This window comes from Tachypleus tridentatus, chromosome 13 (genome assembly GCF_004210375.1).
Source record: "Tachypleus tridentatus isolate NWPU-2018 chromosome 13, ASM421037v1, whole genome shotgun sequence".
NCBI classification, from domain to species: Eukaryota; Metazoa; Arthropoda; class Merostomata; order Xiphosura; family Limulidae; genus Tachypleus; species Tachypleus tridentatus.
The window spans coordinates 21,622,839-21,650,548 of NC_134837.1; the positions used below are offsets into that span (position 1 = coordinate 21,622,839).

General features: G+C 32.8%; 1 protein-coding gene across 6 annotated transcripts in view; it reads right to left on the reverse strand.

Moving 5' to 3' along the window:
• Positions 1-27,710, reverse strand: part of LOC143240213 (sideroflexin-2-like) — an 80,804-nt gene that overhangs the window by 21,288 nt on the left and 31,806 nt on the right. For all 6 annotated transcript variants that reach the window (XM_076482321.1, XM_076482315.1, XM_076482317.1 and 3 more), the window contains exons 6-9: positions 18,576-18,661; positions 17,099-17,159; positions 8,909-8,975; positions 3,104-3,203 (exon numbers count right to left, since the gene is read on the reverse strand). In XM_076482321.1, the coding sequence (XP_076338436.1) occupies positions 3,104-3,203; positions 8,909-8,975; positions 17,099-17,159; positions 18,576-18,661 (314 nt within the window). The remainder of the gene's footprint in view (positions 1-3,103; positions 3,204-8,908; positions 8,976-17,098; positions 17,160-18,575; positions 18,662-27,710) is intronic.

Sequence of the window (27,710 nt, forward strand, 5' to 3'; positions counted from 1 at the left end):
AAGCACACAAGGGTGAAAACAAATGAGAGCAAACATAGAGGACAAGGTTGTACTAGTCCTGACTGAATGCATCTACAGCATGAGCTGAGGGATGATAAACTGGGAACCAAAAAGAGAAGTATGGTATTGAGATAAGTTGCAAAACTATCTAGAAGAGGAATGTTCAGACAAGAGCATAGCTACTGGAACACCAGAGGATTGAGGGACTACTATATAAATATCTTGTCTACCCTAAAAAAACAAAAACTTGAGACAAGGATCAGGGCACCAGAAACACGACAAGCTAATGGACATATATATATAAATAATAGGTTAAAAAAAAAAAGGTGAAGTGTGGAAACAAACAGCAAGACCAAGTGCCCACCTGGTAAGTGATACAGAAGACAGCAGATTACACTTATGTGGATATCACTACAAATTCACAAATTATAATAACAAAATGATTCAAAGTCTGTCATATCAGTATAAGCTCTAAGACAGTGATATTAAGCGATGAATCATCATGAAATCACCAACCCCAAATCATTTGAGAATCAAGACATGCTCTCCACCTCATTCAGAAGGCACCTTGAAACAGGTAAAGACCTGGATGAGAAGAAGGAAGAGGAACATCCTCTATGTGATCCATGAACAAAGGATAAAAAATTTATATTTTCCTTGAGTTCCTTTCTATTACTTTACAGTAAGAGTGATGGTTATTTTTTTTTGCTTTAATGAAGTAATTAAATCCTTTTTTTTTCTTTACAATGTTTTTTTGAGAAAGCATATTCAAGATATGGATATTTTGTTCTGAGATGTACAAAGTCAAAAGAATAAGACTGCTGAAATAAAACTCTTCAAATCTACTTTAAAATTGTTTTTTTAAGTATTCAGCCTTTTTTATTGAAACAACGTGCAAAATGGCATACTAGTAAAGTTTGAAGGCATTATTTTGTGTGTACATATGTGCATTTTTCAGAGAAGGGGATCCATACCTTTAGAATTAGATTATCAAAGAGATCCATGACCTAAAAAGGTTAAGAAACACTGCTCTAAGCTACTGAGTGTATAAAGTCACCATATAAAGTCTTTGGGTAAAGAGGAGAAAGAAAAATGTTGTAGCACAAGGTTCCCAAGCAAGAAACCATTTGATCATGCAGAAACATTATATCATAAATAAGCATGACCCAAGAGTACAATATTCCATGGAAGTCCAAGTCCCTAAAAAAAATAGTCTCCCACACAGTGAGAGATGGAGAATAAAAGGCATGGGAAAACTAATCATTTCACAAAAGAAGAGAAGATTGATCCCTTTGGAGAAGCAAACTGAAAAACACAAAAGTGAATGAGGTACTAATTGGGATTAAGAGGTGACTTTCCAGGTTGATCAACCAACTGAAATTCATCACCTTTTTAAGGAGAAGAGGATGAGTGGAAGAGACTTGTCAGGACAGAGCTGAATGAGAAAGATGAATCCAAAAAGTCCACCTCTGTCATCCCAAGACCTAGGGAAAAAAGACTACCATGAGATGAGAAAAAATTCCCATGATAAATCAAGAGAGGTCAAGAAACCAAATGAGTCATGAAAAGACTTTAGGCCAGATGCCTAGTTACAAATTCCTTTGGAATTATAAAAAGACAGGAATAAATCCTATATATAGATGAGAAATCCACCTAATAGTCTTTAATTACTAGGCACAACACTGCCAAGAATGTTGGGAAAAAACAAGACTCCATGAAGAAGGAAAAGTAATGGGAAGAGGATAGAGTAGAAGAGGAGAGAAAACATGAAGAATAAAGTTCAATGACACAACTCCCGGTAATACACAGTTCAGACACAGAAAACAAATTTCTGTAAACCTAAGTAAACAGGACCCAACATCCCTGAGCCTACAGAGTAGTTACTGCCAAGACTGACAGTTCTGAAGTCTATGAGCAGTGGGAAGATGGATAGAAACGGGGAAACTGGAAGTGGTGAAAGGGAAGGAAGCAGGAGGAAAGGAGATAGAGAGAGGCAAAGAAAGAACATGGGAAAGATGTTAAATCAGTGAGGATAGGGAAGAACACTGTAATGCAACTCCAACATATGACTTCAGAGAAACAGTACATCAGTAAAATCACCCCAATAAACCACAGCAACAAAACCAAATATGAAGGAAGAATACCATGGAAAATAAACCACCAGAGAAAAGTGAAGGACTGTCCAGCAAAATCCTCCCAAAGGAATGGTATACAACCACAGAAAGAAGGTAAATGGAGGAAAATAAGAGAATGACACAGTGTAAGACAAGGAGGAAGGGTTGAAGAAAGGCAATACAACTAAGTTCAGCTTAGTCGTATGAAGTAAAAGAAGGAGGACAATGTACCTCAGTAGTTGTAAAAGTAACTGGAGAGAAAGCATAAAAACACAAAAAGAAAAAGTAGGGAACAAATTATAAAAAGGGGTGAAAATATACCTGAGAAATCTATTCCAAAAATTACAAAAAATCCCAGAAACCACAGGATTAGGCAAAGATAGGCATAGGCAGTGAGAAAAAAAAAAAAAAACAGCAAATAACTTTCCGTCACGAACAAGACACATATGTAGAGGTATGTCAGCTACAAAAGAAGATACAATTTGCACAAAACACTCCACCACTCCACATGCTAATGTAGGTGTGAGGCTAGCATGAACATCTTGTCTCACATAAAGTAGAAGTTACTGATACTAATGAAATAATGTGGAAATAAAAGACCACAAAATATAAAGGTACAAAAAAATGTTAAAAAATTAAAATCCAACAATAAATACTTCTACAACAGGCAAAGTATTTGTACATACTTTCACTTAAAAATTCTCCTCTCTGAATAGTTCAAAAGAAAAAAAAAAAAAGAAACATCATTGTGCACAAGTGCCAAATCAAGGTGTGATGACTGTGTTCTATTGTATAAAGGGCGTCAGTTGTGCTAGAACTTTAGCTTGCTCATTTGTATGTACAGCTATGCCACTTGTAAACATATGATGTTAGGTGGGAACCTCAAGACTAATGGTGAATGTAGATTGCACATATAGAGGGCAAAAATAATCAAGGAAAGCTATTACACGAAAAGACATATCCGAAAAAAAAATGTTTCAAAAACTTACAAACATCCAACAATTAAAGTCTGTATAGGTGCATGAAATGGCTTAACTTGTTTCATCCAACGATACTTCTCGATGTTTTCCATAATGACTGGGCACAGTACTAGAAGATCAACAGTAAAAAATGTTATCATTTTAAGATAAAAAAGAACATCTTGGATACTTACAGAAAAATCTGAAGACAATAATATTTAAAAAGAGTGTTTTTTCAAAGGAATACATAACACCAAATAGTTAATCACAATTTATTCTACACAACAATTAACATAATATTTATGAGCAACTAGGGACCAACTGGTACATCTCCACTGTCCGATTCTATAAATCAAACTAAAGAAAGAAACTTTAAAGCCAGCTCTTATTATTTATATACTTATGAAGCTTTTTTCAAACTCACCCATACTGACTGCCTCCACAACATCCATAGGCCAACAATCTTATTTGAAAAATAAAATGGTCTTAGCTAAAGATGGCTTCTACCTTGCTTAATCTACACTTGTGTCCCCTAGTTCTATAATTCTCATTGTTGAATGTGAAAAATGTTGATGCATCAGCATTATCAATTCTTTTTACAATCCTCGTACTTGAACCAGATCCCCCACAACTCTTCTTTTTTCAAGAAAAAAAAATTATAATGATTTTAATCTCTTCTCACATGACAACTCCTCTATCCCATGTACCATTTTAGTAGCTCTCCTCTGAACCCTTTCCAAAAATTCAAAGTAATTCCTAAGGTATGTAGCCCAAGACTGAGCATAATCCTCCAAATGTGGCCTAACCAGTGACCTATACACAATGAAATTATAACCTCTTTAGACTTGTATTCAACATTTCTGTAGATACAATCTAAAATCCTATTTGCCTTACCATTAGTAACAGCACACTGTTTAGATGGCTTAAGAGGCTGATCAAGTATTGATCTTTCATGACACTCTTAAGGTTATTCCCATCCAAATTATACTTATATTTCAAATTACAATAACACACGTACAAGATCTTGCATTTATCACAATTAAATCCAATCTGCCATTTATATGCCCAAATCACTAAATGACCTAAATCTTTTTGTGAAGCAGCAGCACCCTCTTCACAGCCAGCAACATCCAAGCCCTTGATATTATCAGTCAAGTAATTTATTGACCGTTCCTTCATCTATATCATTAATGTAAATCAAAAAAGAGCAATGGCTCTAAGACTAAGCTCTGAGGTACACCACTTGCAATTAATGCAGTTTGACTGAACTCCATTTATAACAACCCTCTGCTTTCTTCCATCAAGCCACTCCTTCTATTCAGTTACTTAACTTATCCCCCCAAGTTTCTTTACAACTCTTTTTTGTGGCACTTTGTCACATGCTTTCTGAAAACCAAGCCACAACAAATCCATACCCTTAAACTCATCTACATATGCAGTAACATTTTTAAAGCATGTTAAGAGATTTATAAGGCAAAGTTTTCCCTTAGTGAAAACATGTTGGATATCTAATAAAATTCTAAACTTTGTTAAATGACTTTGCAAAGTATCTTTTATCAACTTTCCAAAACTTTTCACACAACCGTTGTAAGACTAAAATTACTGGGGTAACTTTGATTATCTCCCTTGAAGACAGTAGTGATATTAGCTAATTTCCAATCTGTTGGTATCAGTTCACTATTCAAAGAGTTACAAAAAAATTTGGCAAGTGGTTTACTTACCCAATCATTAACCTCCTTTAAATCCCTCTGGAAAACATTATCAGTCTTTACACTTCCCAATTTTAACAAGTTCAGAATTTATGCAACTGTCTTCTTCAACTTTGTTTTCATCTATCAGTTGTTCACGATGAAGAATACTGCTTAATACTTCCTTAGTAAAAACTTAAAAAAAAGCAGAATTTACTAACCTAGTCATTTCATAATCATCAGACACAAGCCTTTCTTTGTTATCCCTCTAGGGTCTTATTCTCCTCCTAACATTTTATTTACCCCAAATGTACTTTAAAAAAAATATACTGTTAATTTTTCTTTTCAGCCAAATTTTTTTCATACATCCTTCTGGATGTCCTAATTTCCTGTTTGACCAAACTTCTTGATGTTCTATAATTTTCTAAATCTTCTATAATACCAGTCAATTTAAATTTCTTAAATTTGTCATGATTTTCTTCAATTTTATCTCTTGTAACACTCTGTGAACTAACCATTTTTTTTTAACTTGCAGCTACCATTTTCTTTGTGTAAGGAATATATTTGCTTTGAATATTGAAAAAAATACTACCACAATTGCTCAGTATCTCTAAATAACTCAGCTGTCCAATTTACAACAGGTTATTTATGGTAGGTTCCTTGACCAAGTGTTGAAGAAAACCATCTTGAACTATTTCCAGAAACCTTTCTCCTTTATCATTTGAATCTAACAATTCCCAGTCAATATGTCTTAAATATGTTGGTCTGTAACAAATTCTTACTAAGAACATATTCCTTTCATATCTACTCACAGAAATACAAATGGATTCAATCTTCTTGCTATTATCTTTAATATTCTCATGTTCAATAAGATGTAACTAGAAATTTACATATAAAACCCCTTCTCCTACTCTCTTTTCTACTATGTCCCTATCAAATAACCTCTAACCACATATTTTAAAGAGATTTCTGTCATCAAAATGATCTACATTTAACCACGTTTCAGTTATTGCCATTATATCAAAATCTTCTATTACTACCAGTGCCCTAAAGTCATCTATTTCATGCCTCTAACATTACAATAGTAACAATTAAGCCTATTCTTATACCTACTGTTTTATTGATTTATTATGCTAAACTTTCCTCTCTATCTCAATATTGTTTAATTTTAGTTTATCTTTGCCCTTGCCACTATCTAGTCCTACTTGAAAACTTCCACAGCTGAGTCAATAACCTTTCCTATCTAAATGTAAACCATCCATTCAAAAAGGTTCCCTCCATTCACTCAACTGTTCCAATAATTCCAACCAGCTAACCCACTCATCCTTATATATTAATTTCAACTTCACATTTAGCTCTAGTGACCTACTAAAAATTTAATCTCCATAATTAATTCTTGGTACAATATACCTAACACAATTATTTTATGGCATTTATCTTTAAATGTTTTTATCAACCCCTTACAGTTATTAATTAATTCCTCTGACTTACTCTTCTCTATATCATTAGCCCCTATATGGACAACAAAAACTGCATTGTTGCCAGTCCCATTCATTATATTTCTTGTTCTATCAGTTACATCTTCCACCTGTGCCCCAAGGTAGCATAACTTAACTCCCCCCCTATTTACCCAATTTTCAATCCATACGTTCTGTCAGGGAATCACCTATAACCATAACCTCTTTATATTCATAATCCATATTCTTCTCTATCCACTTTGGTTTCCCTCCTTCCAATGGTTTCTCATTTACATCAGCCACATGCTGAAATCTGTTGCTCAACAGAATAGGATCTTTGCACTTAAATGCACTGCTTTTAGTCTCCCACTGGTACAGTAGTAAGTCTACAGATTTACAACACTAAAATCAGAGGTATGATTCCCCTTGGTGGATTCAGAAGATAACTCAATGTGGCTTTGCTATAAGAAAACTGAATTGTATTCTGTGTAGAATTAGAATAAAGACTATAAATACTACAATCAAATACCAGCACCCTGTTGTTAATATTGTTAAGCCTAAGTTTGACAATTAATTAATCTTTAGACTGTACCTATTAAATAAAACAATGTATTTGTCTTAAAATTTTGTCTGAGAAAAGTAACCACTTGTTTTTTTGTTGCCTGTATACTGAAAAAAATCAAACAAACACTATATGTGTTACTGGTAAAGAAAATATTCTTCTGAACTTTTCTATATATTGTACAGCCACTGACAAAGCAACAAGCTAATACACTGATACAAATACCACTATTCAAAGTTGAGATGTAGTCATTTATATAAATTAAATAACACACATTATTCACAAATATTTTAAAACTAGGACAGTGTGTTTGACCCAATTTGTGACCTAAATTCAAATAAAAATATTTTGGACTAGTAATCCCCAAAATCCACTGAATAAAGCTCTTCAGCTCTCTTAACATTAAAAGTTTCAAAATCATCATTCCTATATGTGTGTTCTAATACTGTACATCCCAAAGAAATAAAATTTTGCACATGTATCAGTATTATTGAGTAATTTTACTGTCACATTTCTCTTGGTGTTGTCACTCACTTACTGACCTCTACTAATTATTTTTCAAGCTTTTTCTTACTTTTCATAATTACTGTAATTTTAGCAATATAATCAAGTGAAGTTAGAATTAGTTCCCACAGTTCTTTTGCAATATACTCTATAAATCATATTGCCTGTTAATATCGTCTTAAGCACTTTTTCACCTCCTCTCCTTTTCCATCCAAGCAACACAAAACCTGACATACATCATGTGATATATTAAAGAAATAATATAACATGCACACTTTTATTACATTGTGATTAAAGAGGAGAAGTCACCAAATTTACCATCACAACTAACTTTTCACTTTTTATCTCATTCATTTTATGCAATGATAATTGAAAGTTAACATTCAAGTTACTGGATTCCTTTAGCTTTTATCCTAGCTTCTATGCAAATTTTACTAATACTGTAAAACACAAGTGGTATAACAAATCCCAATAGTGACATAAAATTTTAGGAAAAAAAATTGCTTTGAAAATTAGTTGGAATTTACAAATTCAAACTCATAAGTTGAAAACTTTAAAACAATCTGTGTTCAGAAAAAGTTAGATCATCACAGTAACATATGGTTGACGTAAATATCTGGTAAGTCCATCAGATAAGTTACAAAAAATACATCACGAATTAACGTGTATTCATTCAAAAGTTTGTCTTTCACTTTTCACATCACCATATAAAAACTAAAACACTATTTAACATTACTGTAATCACAACTATATTGTGCTTTTATAAACTACAAAATGTCAATCACTATTTGAAAATGATAATATATTTCAAGTGTTATATACCACAACCTCTTAAAATAACTTTTTGTTTGGTTTGGTATTAAGCACAAAGCTACATAATAACAGCCTATTTGTGCTGTGCCAACTATGAGTATCAAAACACAATTTTTTACATAATAAAAGTCTAAGACTTGAAACTAATCTTGGACTTTAGCTTCATCTACCTTATTTTAATACTTTTATAAATGTCAAGTAATTCTAAAAAAATCCTATAAGGTTTATTATAAACATATTCAATGTTTTAGCTTTGCAAGCTACTTCTTGCATTTTCTATACAGTTACAACAACTCTGATGAGCTTTATGATTACTCTCTTTTATTTAAAGCTAGTTACACAGACACCTCGTGGGCTAGACATTTAATACAAGTTATTCTGTTTTTCCTTCTTTCTAAGTTATTGCCTTCTTGTATTTATATATCTCTAATGCTTCAGCCAAGGGCTTGCACTCATGCATTCATACTAAAGAATCATTATGCTGCTAAAGTGTTCTTTGAATCAAATTTCAGTATGTAAATATTTATATTTTGAAACAAATAAAACAAAGTAAAGCAGTACACTCATATTCAAATAATATCAGTAATTATTTATCCTGTGAAAGTTATTACACAACTATTTATTTAAAATGCCAAAATAAATTAACTAGGCACAGGATTCTTCACTTGATGAATAATAATTGAAAGCTTATGTCTATGACTGAATGGCCATTACAAACGGTTCTAAGACAGTTACTACGACTCATGTGGACTATGGCAAATTTTTAAAAGTTATCTTTTGTTTAATAACATCATAAATTCAACTAACTTACTCATTCCAGGGGCTGCCATGAAAATACGTGAAAATACGACCTGAGAAATTGCTTTAGCTGCAGCAACCTTAAAAATAATGTTAAATGAATAGAAAGCACAATTGTTAGTTATAAGAATTTTCATAAAATTTCATAATCTTACCATTTAAAAACTGAATAACGTATTTTAATTTTAAGTTTCTTAACCCTGCATTAGTCTCCCTTGGTTTTCACAGACCCCATGTATTTTGTAAACATTGGCACTGACAGATGAAAACTTGTATATGTTTGTTTTTCTCAATAGCTTCAGTATTCAGATATTTTGTTACATGCAGTTTAAGTGGTAAAAACTAACAATCTCTAATATTCAATGTTCACTTTCTGATTAATAAAAGAAAATATTTTGAGTGTTAGTGTTTTTTGTTTCCAAAATAATAGTTTATTATTATTTAAATATTTTTAAATTAATCTTTTTATTATGGGGTTTGCTCAAACCCCAGAATAATTACTGGAAACCTTCTGAAGGTTAATGCAGAGTTAAGAAAGCCACAGTATTATCACCTGATGTTTAGAAATCTAGACTAAATATTCAATTAAGATATTCAGCATATAGTTTTGTAATAAACAGAATGAAACAATTATGTAATATAGAATCTAATACCTTTGAATTACTTTTACCAAAGTAATTTTTTAGTCAACTTACTTTTTTATTAAAGACAAAATATCAATCATGGTAACCAGTAAGTTGTTAACCTTTATTGTTGACACTGCTGCTATTATCTTAGTCAAACTTTAAAGATGAATGATTAAAAATATAATCAAATCAAAACCAGTATTTTTAAATATAGATAAAATAATAATTATGGCAAATATAAGTAATGTAAATAATCATAAAATGATTCAAACTTTTATTGGGCTCTCTCATGAATTTCATGAAATTGTAAGTATCAAAATAAATTAGATCTAGTAATATTTTTCAAAATTATACTCTAGTTTGCCAACCTCTAATCTCACTACTACCTTAAATTAAAGGTTGATTTGAAGGGAAGATCTGAAATATAAAAATGAATAAAAGCATTTTATTTTGTAAAAGATACTTATTAACATACTTGAAATCATATAAATAAAATCTAGTTATTCTTTTATGTGAAATAATAAAAAACTTTATACTGTGCATAACTAGAGACATTAAACCTACTGCTATAGCTAGGTCAAAGACCAAATGTCACTAGGTTTTGATTATTTTCAAATTTTATTATAAAAATATACACATGAAATTGGAATCAAAACTCAGTTTATAATTTAACTGTTAATATTATATATGTTTTAATTGTTTCAATATCTAATCTTGACAAAACATTTATTAATAAAATGCTAAAAATAGACCTCTTGTCTTACTGATCAGGTTATATTCTATTATATTCTATCAATGTATTTAGTATTTAGCAAATTAGAAACTCAAATTTCAGAAACTAATAAGTTAGAATATAAAATAAGAACCCCCCCACTATTTTAATTTGCTGAGATATCAATACATTTAACTAATCTACCAGAACAGTTCCTCCTACTACCCCATTATTTTGAAAGGTTTTGTTTATCATGTCTACTTCTCTAAAAGTACATGTTTATAACCAACAGAAAGAGCCCAATCCCAAACTAAATAAACCTGATAATTATTTGTAACTGGCTTGAAGAAGAAGGCTGCTGCTTTACTAAATATGCTGAAGTCTGTTGACTAAGTCATTATTTTTTAACAGAAATGATATTTTTTAAAACCCATAAGTAGTGAAGTTAGAAAGTGAAATAATTAAGGTTTTGTGTGTACAAGTAGAGAAAATAATTTTTTTTAATTTTCTAAAATGCAAAAACAAATTTTACTTCTCCCTCCACTTGTCTCTTGTCACAGGTACAGCATGACCAAGTGGGTTAAGGTGTTTGACTTGTAATCTGAAAGTCGCAGGTTCAAATCCCTGTCCCAACAAACATGCTCACCCTTTCAGTCATGGGGGTGTTATAATGTGATGGTCAATTCATTGGTTAAAAAGTAGCCCTAGAGTTGGTAGTGATAGTGATGACTAGCTGCCTTCCCTCTACTCTTACACTGCTAAATTAAGGACGGCTAGGACAGATAGCCCTTGTGTAGCTTTGCACGAAATTCAATATCAAAACAAGTGCAAGTCAATTTTGTATATTGTTTCTCTATATATTTGTTATTTATTGTTCTATGTTTTAGGAAAAATAACAAGAACACTAAATTTTTTCTTAAATCATAAACATATTTCCAATAACACACTCACAGTTATTACTCAACAGCTAGGGTTTCTCTGTTTGCCAATCTAAGCATCAGTCTGACTTTTTCACATTTCCTCCAGTATTTTATAACCACACTTAATCAGTTCTGGCAAAAAACTGAAATAGAAACCCCTATAACCCGAGCACTTTCAAAAGGTGGACCTTTCTTCTTCAGGGGCAATCTGGAAATGCCCAGTATAATTGAACGAGTGACATAAAAAGATTTAGTTTAGTAGCATCATAAAGGTCATCAAACTTTCTGGGAATTGTTTATTTCTCTGTGTTGTGTTGTACACATTTCATTTCCATTGTTATGTAGCCGATAGAGATAATGTATATGAAATGGTGTAGGTGGCAATATTTGTCTCATGACATTCTCTGCATATATTAATTAGTCCTCTCTCTCTGAGTACTGCATAAAAGCATCTCATTCACATTAGGTTATCACTTTTTTGAGACTGACTCAATCCATATTCTCTAACTCTGGCACTTAGTGAGAAGGGAGAGTGTGAATAGAGGAAAGTATTATTGGAAATACATTTTCGACTTAAGAAAATGTTAACTTCCAAAACATACTTACATCCTCTCTTATCTACAGCTATAATCCAATGCTGAGAGAGTAGAGGTGTTGGTGACAGAATCTTATATGCTTTACTCAACCTGAGGAAACAGAGCTCCTCTCGTCTAAAATTATGAACACTCATCCTCATTCCACTTGTCCCTAGAATTAAAGGGAGAACATGGAACAAATGTGCTCAACCAAGGACCCAGAATTGGACTACCTTGCATTTGGAATTACAAGGAGACAATGGACCCTCTTCCACAAACAATGTACTGAACCAATAATGATCAAAAAGAAGATCCAAACCCAACCCAATTGGATAGCCATGCACTGAATCAAAACTGGTATTGCAAGTAAGCTACTGTATAAATTAGTGTCTCTCCTACTGACATCCAGGGAAAAATATCCAGGGGCCTGGTAAGGAGGACCCCCAACTTCACCCTCTATTCTAAGAATGGAGGCAGTTCACATTAACATTCTTGGAGGAAAAACCTTTGTCCACCATCCCAGTGTTGTGAGGGCTACCTAGCTGCACTAGTAGAATCTGGAGGATAATGCACAATGGAGAGCCCTGAGAGACAGTGCAATAGGTGAACCAAGTTCCCTAAATTTTCAAAAGCAGATTGACCACAATTTATTCTTTCCAATGATTGGCAGAAACAGGCAGAATTTCCTTATGCTTTACTCATGATAGTTCTAACATAGTACAACAGTACCACTTGGTCAGCCTCTGACTGGTCCTATGGAACACCTCATTTCTACAGAGGCCAATGCAACCTAGTGGTTGATAGTGCAGAATTGGTTTAATGATAGCACATCTGCCTGAGCAACACTCACCAAAGAGTGGGATTCTGTAAAAATGAGGTAAAGACGAAACAAGTTTGGCAACAAAAATACTCAACCTTCTGTATAACCTAAGAGAAATGGTTAAGACAGATACAAGATGTAGACAAACATCTTCCAATGAAAATACCACCACATCATGCAAATAATGTAAGATAAAATTATTTGGGAAGGTCAACATACCAAACTACACAATATCCTCTGGAGGGAAATTAAAATGGCTGTTAAAGACATCAATATGTGATTAATCTGATTCGATGTGACTCACTGATGATTCCTTGCCTTCAAATTCAAAGAGAGCCAAGAATAAGCAATATGGGAGAATTTCATATTCACCTTGTACATGTTACTGAGTGCAAATCTTGGAAACCTGATTGATCTTAAAGAATAAAAGTTTGTTGTTTAGCATCTTGAAAGGCATTAGTATGGGTAACAAAACCATCAACACACTCACTGAACATAACAAATTATCAAAATTTGATTAGTTACAGAAGTGAAAAATAGTAATCAGATGAATTGGTAAAAATATTTTTTCCTCCTATAAAACGTTTTCTGTAGACAATCAAAGCAAACCACTCCAACCAACGATATCTGTGAGACAGCAGCAACTAAAAACAAATCTATGGATAAAGTGAGACATGGTAGGACAAAGCAAAGCTTTAGGCAGATACTAGGTAACCCTAGATTTTAAACTCCAATGCTGTGTGAAGAACTGCATAAACTTCATTTGGATAGTAGGGTGTACCATGTCAAATCATAGTTGCATCCATAGAAATGGCCAAAGAGAAAGCAAAAGAGGTGGGTACTCCTTTAGGTATGATAGAAACATAAACCAGAGTGTAGCTGCCAATCTGGTGCTATCAATAGAATGCAACAATGAAACAAATCATTGTTAGTGTTTGTTTTTTATAGCAAAGCCTCATTGGGCTATCACCTGAGTCCACAGAGGGGAATCAAACCCCTGATTTTAGAGTTGTAAATACATAGACTTACAGCTGTACCAGCAGGGGACATCATAGTTAGTACTTCAGGTAACATAAAAACAGGATGGAAGTCTTAATTTTGTAATCCCATCCCATTTTAATGGAATGCATCTACTGTCAAAGCCCAAAACTGAGGTACTGAAGGCCAAATTGTCAGTAGCGATTGTTTCAATAAGTGGTCAACCCACCAGCCATCAGCATTGCAAAAGGAAAGTCTATCCAACAGAAAATCATGCAATATAGCATCTCTTCTGTTGGAAGAATCTGTTTTGGTTCAGACAATTGATATGCTACTGCAGTCATCACCTGTGGCACATAGAAAGCTAGTACGGTGATATAATAGTAATGGTCCTGATAAAGAAGAGCCAAAGCTTGAAAGCAAAGAGCCCTAGACAAAGTGCCCTTTCACAAAATATGCAAGACACCACCATGGAAGTTTTGCACTAAAGCCTATGTTCTCCTAAATAAGCCCAGACCAAGAGGTATTTCCCTTTTGAATAACAAGAAGAACTAAAACATTGTGTAGGTAAGCCTCATCTTCCATGTATAGACCCTGGAATTCCAGACTCTTGAGATATGCATCCCATCCTGAAGTGAGGTTCTAGTAAAGATATGGATCTCTGGACATAGTAGTGGTAGAGGAACCCATAACTTAGTAATGTCCCAATTTAACAAACCCTCAAAATCAAAGAAAGATCCTGAATAAGATAACTGGAAAATCCAGTGAATCAATGTTTATGATCTCTTGGTCACATAAAGACAATTGAGAGGATCTCAAGTGAGTTTATCTTAAAGGATTTCAGTGACACCCACATACCCAAAAGAGAAAGAATCATCTGTAAAGTAAAAGAAAATAAGGAAGTAAGAGTCAGGCTTCCTATTCCATAACATGATGTCTGCCTTTGTTGTTCCAAAAGTAGAATAAGGTGTGATATTTGTTCACTTGATAAGATGGTGCCAGCAGTAACCAATTGTCCACTGAATGGTGCGTGCACATGGCTAAGTAATGGAAGTGGCAGAACCCATATGGTGTTGATGCTAGTCCAAAGATGAAAACCCCCTAACTACTGTATCTGAGCATTGTGTGTCAAAATGTCAATAGTGGTGGAATGCCTCCACTACAGCAATGTGCAGATAAGAGCCAACTACTCTAAACTTGAAAATCCACAATCCTGGTAAAAAATACCCATCAAATTGAGAAATAAGACACTTGTGAATCTTGGAGAATCTATTAATTGCTATAGAGGAGAAAATCTATTACTATAGACCAATCTCCTGTCTCCTTACAGCCAACACAGACTGAAATAAAACTCCACAAGAACTAGCATGACTCTTTCTGCCACCAGACCTATGAAAATTTGATATTTAATGACTCAACCAAGTTCCAAAATCCAAGGATCTGCAGTAGATGGAAACCATATAGGTAGGGTGGGTAACAATAGTAAAAATGTGAACTGAAAGATTAATCCCAATACAAGGACCTTTAGTGTATATGGATCTCAAAGCCAAGCCCCTACAGATCCCAAATGCATACAATAATCCTTTGCACTGCCAGTGGCATTCTGACCTAGCAGTAAAATCCATGAATATGGATAGAATCTATTCTGGATACCACTGTACCAAACAGTTAATGACAGGGGTTAGAATCCTTGAAAAGCAGCAGAAATATGATCCCCTGTGGAAGCCAATGGAAGCAAAGAAATGAATGACAACAGGAACAAATGTGAAAGTTAACAATTCAACCAACATGCATGCTAACAATGGGTGCAGCTCATCACCAGGATGTTTCCTACCAGGAAACATTGCTCTATTGTGGTTAACTATAAACTCTTCATTAGTGACTCGAATTTTGAGGAGTTGATGTATTATTTGAGTCACAATATATATCCACCTGTTACTGGTAGGCTAGATCTCGTAGTTCTGGCAACAGTGACAGATAAGGCACAGCTATCCTGTCAGGTAACTGAGCAATAAACCTCCCTGCATGAACTACAATGTCTAGGGATAGAGAGAAAACTAAGTACCTGCTCTGACACCTGACAGCCATCAAGCAAATATTAACTCAACAGCCACTGGGGAAAAATCCAAATCATCACACTGATGGATTAACAGAAGAAAATAAGCCAGAGGCAGCTTATTCCAAAGCGACCTTCTTTTTTATGTTTTTTAAATACTGTTTTGATTACCATTGCTTGGAACAAAATCTGGTCAGGTGAGTTTACCCTGTTGGAGCAAAATAATGTTGGATCATCTACTACATACATGACAGGAAATTGAACTTACCACTGTCTCACAGGGGGACTGAGAGGCAAACAGAATAAATGAAGACATGTGAAAAAACAAATAGAAATTCTCTCCAGAATGTCCAAGATTACCCTGAATTGTAGCATCAGAGTCCTACAAAACAAACACCACTGAACTAAATATATATTTCCATCTCATTATGAATAGTCACAACTGAGAGTGACTATCCCTACTCCACTAAATATTAGAAGTAGGATAGGAGAGACCTAAGTGCCTCTGTGCTGGAAACAATAATCCAGGAATTCATACTGCATATTGACTTGCCAATAATAAAAAAAACACACATTAAGATGACACTAACAATGCTCATAGTATCTATAATAATCATATTAAGGATAAGAAACTCATTAGTGAACACTTTATCATGAAATATGATAACGTTGTCTGAATGAGATGCTTTTATACAGTATCAGGATAGAGGGTACACTGAAGTAGGGGAGAAAGTCAGGAGACAAATACTGCCAAAACAACAAGACAATAAATCTTCTCCCACAGTATTTTCAGAACTAAAACATGCTTTTCTGCCATTGAGCATAGTATTATGGTGCAACATAAACAGTCTAATAACAGGAGCAGTGATTCATTGACTTTAGTTCTGTTGATTTCTATTTCAGCCAGTAACAGTGAAATAAACACAGGAAACAGATTTGGAAAGGTTAGAAGTAGAAACCATTGGGAGAAGTAATTTAGAGCTTCATGATCAATACTAAAAAGAATAGAACAGTACTACTCATTTTATTTCACATTTTTCTTATGGTGTTTACAAGTAAAACTGATCAAATTCACATAAAGTTAGGGTAAAGTAAATAGCAAATATATGTAAAATTTGTGTCAAGAAGAATGTCTGATATTTATCTAAAAGGTTTTAGAAGTTATAGAAATTAAATTTAATAATTTATACATGTATTAAAGTATTTTTAATCTCACACTGAAAAATCACTTTGCACTTGGAGCAGTCAACACTCTGAATCCATACACTCATGGACAAATATTTAGCAAAAATACTTAATAAAGAATTTGAATTTTTTGTCTACAAAAGACTTACAGTGTTTACTAAAAGTATTAAAACTTTCATGAAGATATACAAAACATGTTAAAAGTTATTGTATGGAAACCCTGATGGTCATTTTGTGGTCACACAGTTAGTGTAATCCACCAAGGCATAAGTGCAAGGGTTAAACAGATATGCAAGTTGTTCACACAAGTATAGATAATGAATGTACTTACCTTTGATTCTGTGACTCTTTGACCATTATCATCAAACACTGCAATCCCATCAGTCAATTCACTATAAAAATATTAAGACTGCATAGTTATAATTTTCCTATACTGAAAATATATTTCTGACAGATACTTACCTCCTCTCACATAAATAGCTATTTGTTTGGTGCTGCCCTCTATATGTAAAACCTTTTTTCATATGCCACAAGCCTTAAGGTCCCATCTTCCTTACAATTAACTGATTCAAATGCATCTTGCAGGTAAATCATCCTGTGACCACTTTGCACCAATAAGAGTGTAACACATTCTCTTGACATGTGACTACTCTATTCAAATCTCCCAAACTATCACTTCAAGTTTTGGCTTTCAGTGGAGAGAAAATGCTAGAAATGCGAGAGGCAGTAAGTACCTATCAGATATATATTCTAAGTGTAGACCATACATGAAAGACAGCACTACTTCTGAACTAGGTATACTTTTGCCCATTGTAGGAAAATGTTGAATATATGGGTAGAAATAAAGAATAGCATATCTAATAGGGAGAGAATTATGGTTGGATAAGGATTTAAACTCCATCATATATGAATCTCAATCTCATAATGCATAAATGTAAGTGAGAGTAAAAGGTTGTGCCTCCAGGCATACAGAAGATAGTGGAAGACAGACTCCACACATAAAGTCAACTACATCTTAAACCCAGAATGCAGGGAACTGGTATCCATGTGAGGGTAAGATGAGAATTATACCAGGATCATCCCACCTTAATGAGGCTGCAGAGAATCTTGTCCCCCCACCCCAAACAGGTTTGGCATATTAAGGAATAAGGAAGAATACTTGCAAGATCAGGAAAAGCAGGTTGACTCATATAATGAAAAATCTCACAGCAGATGACAGCAGATACAACCAAAGATGAGACACCCCAACTTGTAGCTTGGGTGAATGTGCTAAAAGGGACTTAAGAGCTCAAAGCTTGTGACACGCAAAAACATGATTTGCATATAGAGGGCAACACTAAATGAGAATAGATAAGTTATGTTAGTAGAGATAATGTACTGTATCAGAATTATAATTTATTTTAGGCAAAATGAAACATAATGCTTTATTAGTTACTTAAGCCAACTAGTTTTAATAAAACGGTTACCATTCCCATGACAATATATAAACAGCTTAATTTTAAACTCCAACTGTAAATGGACAAGGTAATTTAAAGTAAGAAATGGAGGAGAAAAGTGAGCTAACAATATTCTGAAATACTACTAAAGACAGACAAATGTTACAACAGGAGACAATCAGTCTGTCATTTCTATTTAAACACAGATCTGTTTTTAATTATTATGAATGCAGTGTGGTACAAATTCATTTGTGCCCCTTCTTTTCAGAAAAACAATATGGAACCAAAGATTACAGGGTTTTAAAATACAATAAGGGTAATAATATCATCTTACAAAAATATAATTAACCAAATCATTCTTACTGTTTTTACCTCTGTCTCATGAGGGGAATATTCACACAATTTGCTGCAGCTACAGCAGCAAAAGGAACAAATCTTTGCATCAAGGAACTGGCTCTCTGAAAAACCACAAAGGTATTTAGCATAATAAAACAAACCAATTAAATATCATGTGAAAATGTATGTTAAAAATACTTAAAAGTGTCATAATTAAACAGTATATTGAAATACCCTTTAAAAATGTACTAAGACTAAACTAGTCAACATGATGAAAAAATCATTTTCAAGAGGTAAAGTACTATAAACTGAAATAATTACTCATAAAAGCATTATACATAAAAATATGCAAGAAATATTGCAAAAAACAACAACAACAAAAATGAAGATCTTTGACATTATTGTTTTACCTCCTGAAATAAGACATTCAGACTTCTGGAACGATTTTTTTATGCCATAAAGTAGTAAGGCAATACTTTCTAGAACAATAATCTAATACTTTAAGTTACAAGTAAAAGTTTCCTGTACAAAATATTCAACTTCTTCAAGTAATAAGTCCACTTCTTCTACATAAATAACCTCATTTCTTGTGCTATAATTCTAGACTTTATGAATTAGGTACTTTAATTCTTAGAACAATAAGGTCAAACTTCTTGGACTCTTGAACAAAAGTTTAAATTTTTGGAGAAAAAAACAAAAAAAACAACTAGAGGTAGATTAGAAGTGGAAATGGATTAAAATTATAAACAAAGTGTACCTTATTAAAAACTTATTAAAATACTGTATGCTACAAAAATAATATAAATCTATTGCAACAATCTAGAAAAAGAATAAATTACATTTGGCATCCTATAGGTAAATGTTATAAAGATTAAAATAACTGTATTTTGTCTATGTGCTAAGTTTTCATCTATTCTGTGAGATATAATAGAGAGACTGACATCAAAGGTATCTTTTAAAATACATACAAGGGCACCCAAGGAGAGATCTTTCCCAAAAAGAAGAACAATGGCCTAATCAGCAAATGGTCCTTCTGTCAAGAAGTTTTATAATTTTTAAAGTACCATCAGTAATTAAAATTTTAATTTCACTAAACATATTTCATACTTGAATCTTTCTTCCATTGTTGAAATTATTTTCCCTGCTACATGCAATTAGCTTATTAACACTTAATAATGTTTTAAAGGTTTCTACTGAGGAGTGTGATTCTCTTGGATTATTTAGAAAAATAATTAAGTCCAATATGCTTAACATACGAAAAATTAATTTATTTCTCCTACCACAGGTTTTAAAAGTTCATGGAGATATATGATTCATTTCAGAGCTAATTCCAGTGATTTACTTGCTTATTCCTCCCATATCATTAGTACATATGTTATAATTTTCCTATGCTAAAAATGTATCCGATAGGTACTTACCTCTGCTAACATAAATAGTTATTCTCATTCAGTGCTGTTGTCGATATGCAAAAAATCCTTTATGTACCCCACAAGCCTTGAAACCCTCACCCATCCAGAACTGATTAGTTTCAATTAATCTTGCATGCAAATTATCATGCAACAACCCTCCACCAATAAGAGAGTAACACACTATCTTGACATGACTCCTTTTATTCAGTTCTACCCAACTATCACTTTGAATACTGATAGAAAATGGAAGAATTGGTTTTCAGTGAGAAAGAAAGGTGGGAAGCACCTATCAGAAACATATTTTCAGTGTAGGAAAATTATAACTTCTGGTAAGAGTAAATTTCCTCCACTCATGTAAATAGCTAGGATCCTACATTGAACAGGTGGAGGGGCCAGTACAAAGGAAAGAAAGAAGCATGCTTCAAAAATGCCTGAAGAATACTTCTTAAAAAGAGATCATCAAAGTTTAAAATCATATATGGGAGATCGTAACAGTTCTCAACAAGATATAATATTTACCCATTATGAGCAGATGCTGAAAATATAGGTGCAAAGATGGAGGAGTACATCCAAATGCAAAAGAACTATAACAGAATAGTGATTTGAACCATATGTTAATTATTTAACTCGATCATGGAAAAGATAAAAGTGAAAAGATTAAAGGATATGCCTCTAAATGTACAGTGTCAAAGGCATGACAAACTATACACAATAAGCCAACAACATCCAAAAATCTAAGCTGCTATGAAACAACATCCATGCAAGAGTAGAATAAGGTTCTTACCATCAACAAGTCAACAACAATCTAAAACCTGGCCACCGGGATACCAAAATCTAAGTTGGGGTAGGAAAGAGGATCATGACAGTGGAAAGTCAACTGCAATTTAAAATCTAGCCATCTGATGGGGGTAGGACAGAATATCATACCACCTTCATCTGCAGTTCATGAAACCAGAGGAAATCTTATATCCCCCAACCTATGAACAAGTATGTGATAACAATATGAGAAATTTAATGATAGATAAAGGAGCCCAACATCCAGTATCAAAAAGATGTCTGTGTAATATAACTCATCTGACTCAAATATGTAATTACTGGAACCACCACAAGCACAGTAACATCTTTGAAATAATAAGCATCATGGGATAACAGAAGAGGAAGAACAGTAGTAATCTGCAAGTAACTCCATCATAACCCACAACATGTATGGAGTAACAAGGGTACAAATGTGCAAGTAAATAGAGACATCTGTAATACGTGTCAGGATCTACACTGATTGGTACAGCTCTAGATATAATACCCACCCCTTTGAGTTGGATCCCTCATCCTTTTCTTGCACAAATACTGTTTTCAAATGGCTAGGTATTTATAAATGATTATAATCATTTATACATATTAACTGTATTTCATTAATACATTCAGAAGGATACCTTCAAATCCCACAACTCCAGTGGCTTGGAACTGGAAATTGATAAGTCACATTTTTATAATTCAAACTTTTGAACTGAAAAGTAATGAGGATTTCACTGCAAAATGTTTTTCAAGGAACAATTAAAAACATTTAAATTTCAAATTTTAATATTTGTGTCTTCCTACATTCTTGTGTAACAGGTTTTTTGTTAATTAACAAAGGCCACGTCATCACTTTTGTTGACTTGCATTCAAAATTTTATTGAAGTACTATTTTACAAATTTATATTAATAAGTTTGAAATCAAATTGTAGATTATAATTCAAACTTTAATATTATACATGAGTTAATCTCTTAATACAAAAGTAACTATTAAAATAACACATCTAAATATAGATTTTACTGAGTCGTGATATGTTGAAAGCAGTGCTGTTTAAAATTAGATGTTTGTGATGTCAAAATACAAAGTTTATAATTTCATACGAATTAGAAACTCAAATCAGTTACTAATATTGACAAACTAGAATATAAAATAACAACCTCATATCTTTTTATTTTGCTAAGATATGGTTTAAGTATTAAATCAAACACTGTGGCCTCATTCAACACTTTCCATTTTTTGAAATGGTACCTTACATATTCTTACTATAGCATATGGCATGCAAATAACCAGTGAACAGCTTAGAATATCCCAGAGTGGTTTTCTCTGCCATTTTAATCTGTGAAAAGGCTACCACATTCTTTCAATCTAAAATTTCAATGAGGTAAGGTGTGTCTTTAATCTGCTTGAAGTTTCACATTTTTTAAATCTAAATAAATTTTAGTTACTAAGCATAATAAATTATAGTGGAATTCTATGGTATCAGTGTAGTTATTTATGATTTTTTGGTTATTGAACTGTATACATATAAGTTAAAAAAAATTTGTTTGATATCTTCCATGTGTCAACACAGAAAATATACAGTATCATGAGGCTTAAGCTACTTAGACTAAATATTTGTACTTCTGTATTATAATATTTAGCCCTCTAGTATGAAAAAAGCATAATTTATTTTTATTTCCTTTTTTTTTTCCTTTTTTTTATGCCTACCACTTGGTCAAGTGACAAGACCCCACATAGTTACAGTATAGAAAATAACAAAATATAAAGTCTTATTAAAAACAAATATTTTTAATGTATTTAGGAGGTTTTTGAGATTATGTGAGTAATGTCTAAGATTTTTGGGAAGAAGAATAGTTTTTTTAATCATAACATGAAATCACTTTGCACTCAGACTAATAATGAAAAAATAACAAACAAATTTTTCATTAAAAAATCTGATAAAATTTTTACTAAATCTTTACTAAAAGTCTAATGAACTTGTGAAGATACACATGTTGTATCAAAAGTTATAGTGCAAATACTTAATACGTGCAAATGTGTAAATGAACTTGTGTATACTGTACCGAACCCGCAGTGAAAGAGTTACCAAACCAATTATAAATTGATACAATGTTTCCAGGATTAAAAGTTTAGCAAACAACAAGTTGTGAGTAAAATAAACAGAGTATATTTGCTAGTGATAAATAGAATTATACAATATAAGTAAATGAGTAAGATAAGCATTGGAAAATGCTATGGTAATTGTACACATGAAAGCAGGTCCAGTATATGATGTATATGGTCTTAAACTAAAAGTTAGGACATTACCTCCACCACAACCACTAAACACTAACATAAACGTTACAACTACTGTACAAACATATTTACCAGTGGACATTAGAATGAACATGTTCATTTACAACACAATTCCTCTCTTTTTATGATAAGTTAGATGAGTACACTGAAAATTTATTTTCGATGTAACAGATGAAGTACTGTGCATTTCAGGCTAGAAAAATGTTTAAAAAGTGATATATTAAGACTAAGAACACTGTTGAAGAAGTATTTTTTGAGGGTTATGACAAGTTAAGGCTAATTCATGACTTAATATAAATACAGAAGACAATAAATGCTTAACATGTTCACAACATAAATAAGTATACTAATTGAACAAAGAGGAAAATCTATCTGGATATCTGAGCATGTGTTTAAAGAAACAGGTATCAGATTAGTATGAGCTTATGGACATCTAAACAAAGTGAAGATAAAAAAAACACATTTTGTTGAATTATAAAAGAAATTTAATTAGTAGCTTAATAAAGATGAGTGTAAATTATACTTAGAACCACAAGTGGCATTACAAGATTTAGCAGCTATGAGAGATCTTGTAGAAAAGCTATTATATCAATCTAGGAATTTCTAGATAAATTTGCTTGTAAAAAAACAACAACAACAAAAAACTAGCCAAGTAAAAATAAAAACACAGTGTAAGAGAATAAAACTGAAAACATTAAAAGAAGTGTGAAAATAAAAAAAATATAATATTTTAACTGGAGTTTACAGAGCCCTATAACACATTAATGTAAATGTTCACAAATGAAGAAATCTAACTAAATTCAGAGGACTTAACATTCCAAAAAAAAGTTGATATAGCCAAGTGCAAGTTGTAGCACAAGTAATAAAAATGTAAGTTCATCCACAACATTGCATGCTAACTAGAAGTAGTTTCTGGTAGTAGCTATTATTAGAAAAAATGTATATTCACAGTGTCAGTGAGATTTATCTAGTAATTCAACCAAAGAGTACAGACTGTTGGAAATACATTAATTGGCACAAGCACTATATTTCATAAGGAAAAATCAATCATTATTAGATAACATATGTAAGGAAGTTGCAAAACTCATATTGATTTACATTACAGGATACCCATTTAAAATCTCAGGAAAATATCACATTCAAACAGAAGATAGAGATTTACAACTCAAACATTTGTATCATTTCTGAAAAGAAAAAAAAGAGAGATATATAGAGGGTACTTTAGGTCAAAATTTCCTAAGAAATAAAGTCAATGACATCTAATACTAGAGGTCAAATAGACACAGAAACTGAGATATTAAGTTTCAGAGAAAGCACACTTTCCAATTTATATGTTAATGCAGAGACTCAATGATCATTCAGAGCCAACAAAGTTGTATGATAAGATAACTGAATTTGTACAAGAATACATATTTAGAGAACATAACAATAAGACTAAAGATTAGAAACCAAAACACAATAATATTGCTACTCTTCATTAGAATAGTAGTAAATCTTAATGTCTTAAGAAATATAAGGTAATAAGATACAAAATATAGGCAGAGGTGATGGAATAGCATGAACTAGTTAGCTCATATAAGCTGCCATAGTAGTTGCTGTCAGAGTGATGGCATCCATTGTATTGGCTACAACTTCAGAGGTAGCAGGCTCAATCCAGTCTACAATCTCCAAGACCTTAGAGAGAATCCAAGCTCTGGAAAGGTTTTCTTCAGTATTGAAATGTAACATCTCCTAGGAGGTAGCATCACATCTGGCTCAGATACTGCTGGGTAGCATCACATCTGACAGGTTACTTTAAAAGCAAGTTCCTGTGCTTCTTTACAGGGATTGACTCTTCTTTCATTAAAGTCACCAATGGTGGTGATGTCTGCTCTTGAGTTGTTTGAAGACATGATTGCTATGGTGGTTCCTTCTATCACCAGCAAGTTCAGAGGAAACCTAAATTACAAGTGACCTACTGCTGCTGATAGGAGTTGCTCAGATCCTTGAGACCTCAGCACCAGAGCAATGACTGACGTAACAAGTTCTTACACATTCAATACATTGGCAAGCAATGCACCTTCATCCATGAACTCAACCCCATTAAATATCAGGATAGTACTATGAATTTAAGGATTTTTCATGTAGTGCATTCCTGTGTTATAAAATAAGTCCTGGATACACTGGTGTTCACTGAAGTGATCGCTTGCATAACTTATACTTGCACGAACTTGGTTACAATAATTCAACTTTAAATAGTAAAAGTCTGAAGTAAAGGTCATATGAATTTCAACAGATCAAAAGTTCAGCAAAGTGTACAGATTAAAAAAAAAGTTGTAATTACTCAATTACAACCATGACCTGATCTTCAGTCCATCTTAGTGAAATAATATTTGTATAGGCTTCATACATACCCATGTCCTATATTGCCCATAAAAGATATTTCACAAATCCCTGGCTTCACTGGGTCTCCACATTACAAATACCTAAAACCATGTTGTCCTTGCCAAACAATAACCAAAATAGCTTATCCTCCAACTTGCTATTGACCCCTTACTACCATCTGTTTATCACATGGACCTAACCTTGTTTCAGTGAGATAGAATAATGATAAATACTGTAAAAACTGATTCTTACACGAGCTGATGCCAACATACAGGTGAAAAAAACCCATTACTTTAAGCATTTAGAATCCAATAATGTTTACATAATCTTTCCTTAAGACCTTATTTTCAGTTACAAGTTTAGTACAATTATCTTTAATGCAACTTACAAAGTATCACAATGTTGGAATTTCTCCCCATCCCTCAGTACACTCAAAGACTACATTTTCATGTATTATGACTGCATCTTGCACTGAAATAATATTAAGAAAAGGTTTTGAAAACTATATAGTTATAAAATTTTTCATTATTCATTACTAAAAATATTCTATCACAAACCAAATAAAACAGTACATCAAGTTTACATTTGTTATTATATCTGTGCTACTGTCTGTAAATTTAATTTACTATTGATAATTTCAATTAATTCCAATCAGGAAGCACCAGGGATATTTTTGTCTCAGATGTTTCTTTGTTATTTTTATCCTTCCATAAAAATCACTACCTGTTGAATATCTTTATGTCAATATTACAACATTCTCTCCAGTATTAATGAAAATTATAGGTGTATTACATCTTTAAATATCTTATAGGTGAGCAGTCACCATTAACTTAATGTCATAGGATATTAACATCCGCATCATATTGCAGAGATGCCAACCATTACGATTTGAGCGTAATCATTATGATTTTGGTGAATACATTACGACTATATGCTCATACAGACAAATATTATGACTTGTTGCAACTCCCAAATTATTATATATTATATAGTCCTATACAATAAAGTGATAAATTGTTCCCCCAGGGCTTGAAAGGGGTGAAAAGAAAATTTCTAGTGAGATACAAATACATTTTGATAATAAATAAGACATAGTCCAAATGGCTACATGCGATAATCATGTTTGTGCTTGAAATGATAAAAAATATTTGTATCTCCTACGTCTACCAATAGTTTGAGTGAGGTGCTTCTCCATACTAGGTACGTGGGGGAATCTATAGTTACGTCATCAGTGCTTGTCAGCCAATCAGCGCGCTCACATAGATAGGTATTTCTCGTTTTCTAAGCAGCATAGAAACACCAATGCGATCATTCACAAGGTGGAAAAAAAGATGCCTCGTTCACCAGATTGTCCTGTTTCTGGCAAATCTTAAAGGACTAAAACTGTGAAAGGGCTCTGTCTACAATCATTACGTGCAGTCATTTGAAATAGTTGGCATCTCTGCATATTGTTCCACATGTTGCAAATCTATTTTGTCCTTTGTGTAACTGATCATTTGTGTTACATGGCATTAAGAATTATCTGTTTTAAATTTTACACAAAGCTAAACAAGAGCTATTTACATTAGCTGTCCCTTATTTAGTAGAGAAAGATGGAGGAATGATAGCTAGTCAACACCACCCATCACAAACTTTTGGTCTATTCTTTCATCAATGGATAGTGGGACTGACTGTCACATTATAATGCACCCACAGCTGAAAGGTACATTTAGTGAAAGAGATTTGGATCCACAACCCTCAGATTGAGTCATGCACCATAACCATCAAACCATTCTAGGCCTAGTTTCATAAATGACAATGTGATGTTTGTACAAGTGCAAGACCATCCACTTATGCATTTATAATACATATATGTAAATATAGTATCTGGCTCATGCACAAATTACTTTTATAACCTTCTTGGTTTACCTTCCAAAGCTATAATCCACTAGCTGCAGTCTTGTAATGTGCTGCCATCTAGGAACCATCAAATGTAATTCATTTTTAATAAATAATCACAGAATTCAGTCAAATTAATAATTTTCTGCTAAAATTGTCATCTATCAGGATTAATATTTATGCTGTTACTACTATATATCAACATACATTGAGAATTAATACACTCCCTCATGCATATACAATCACATTTCTTGAAATGTACGGAGAAAAATCTAAGATAAACTAGTTGACATGTTCTATAGAGTTCTTACCACTCACCTAGATAATACAAGTATGTTTAACAAGCAATATCCTGATAACTCATAAGGCAAGGATTACAATATTCTTTCAACGATTGACCAGTGAACTATACCAGATCATGATGTAAATTAA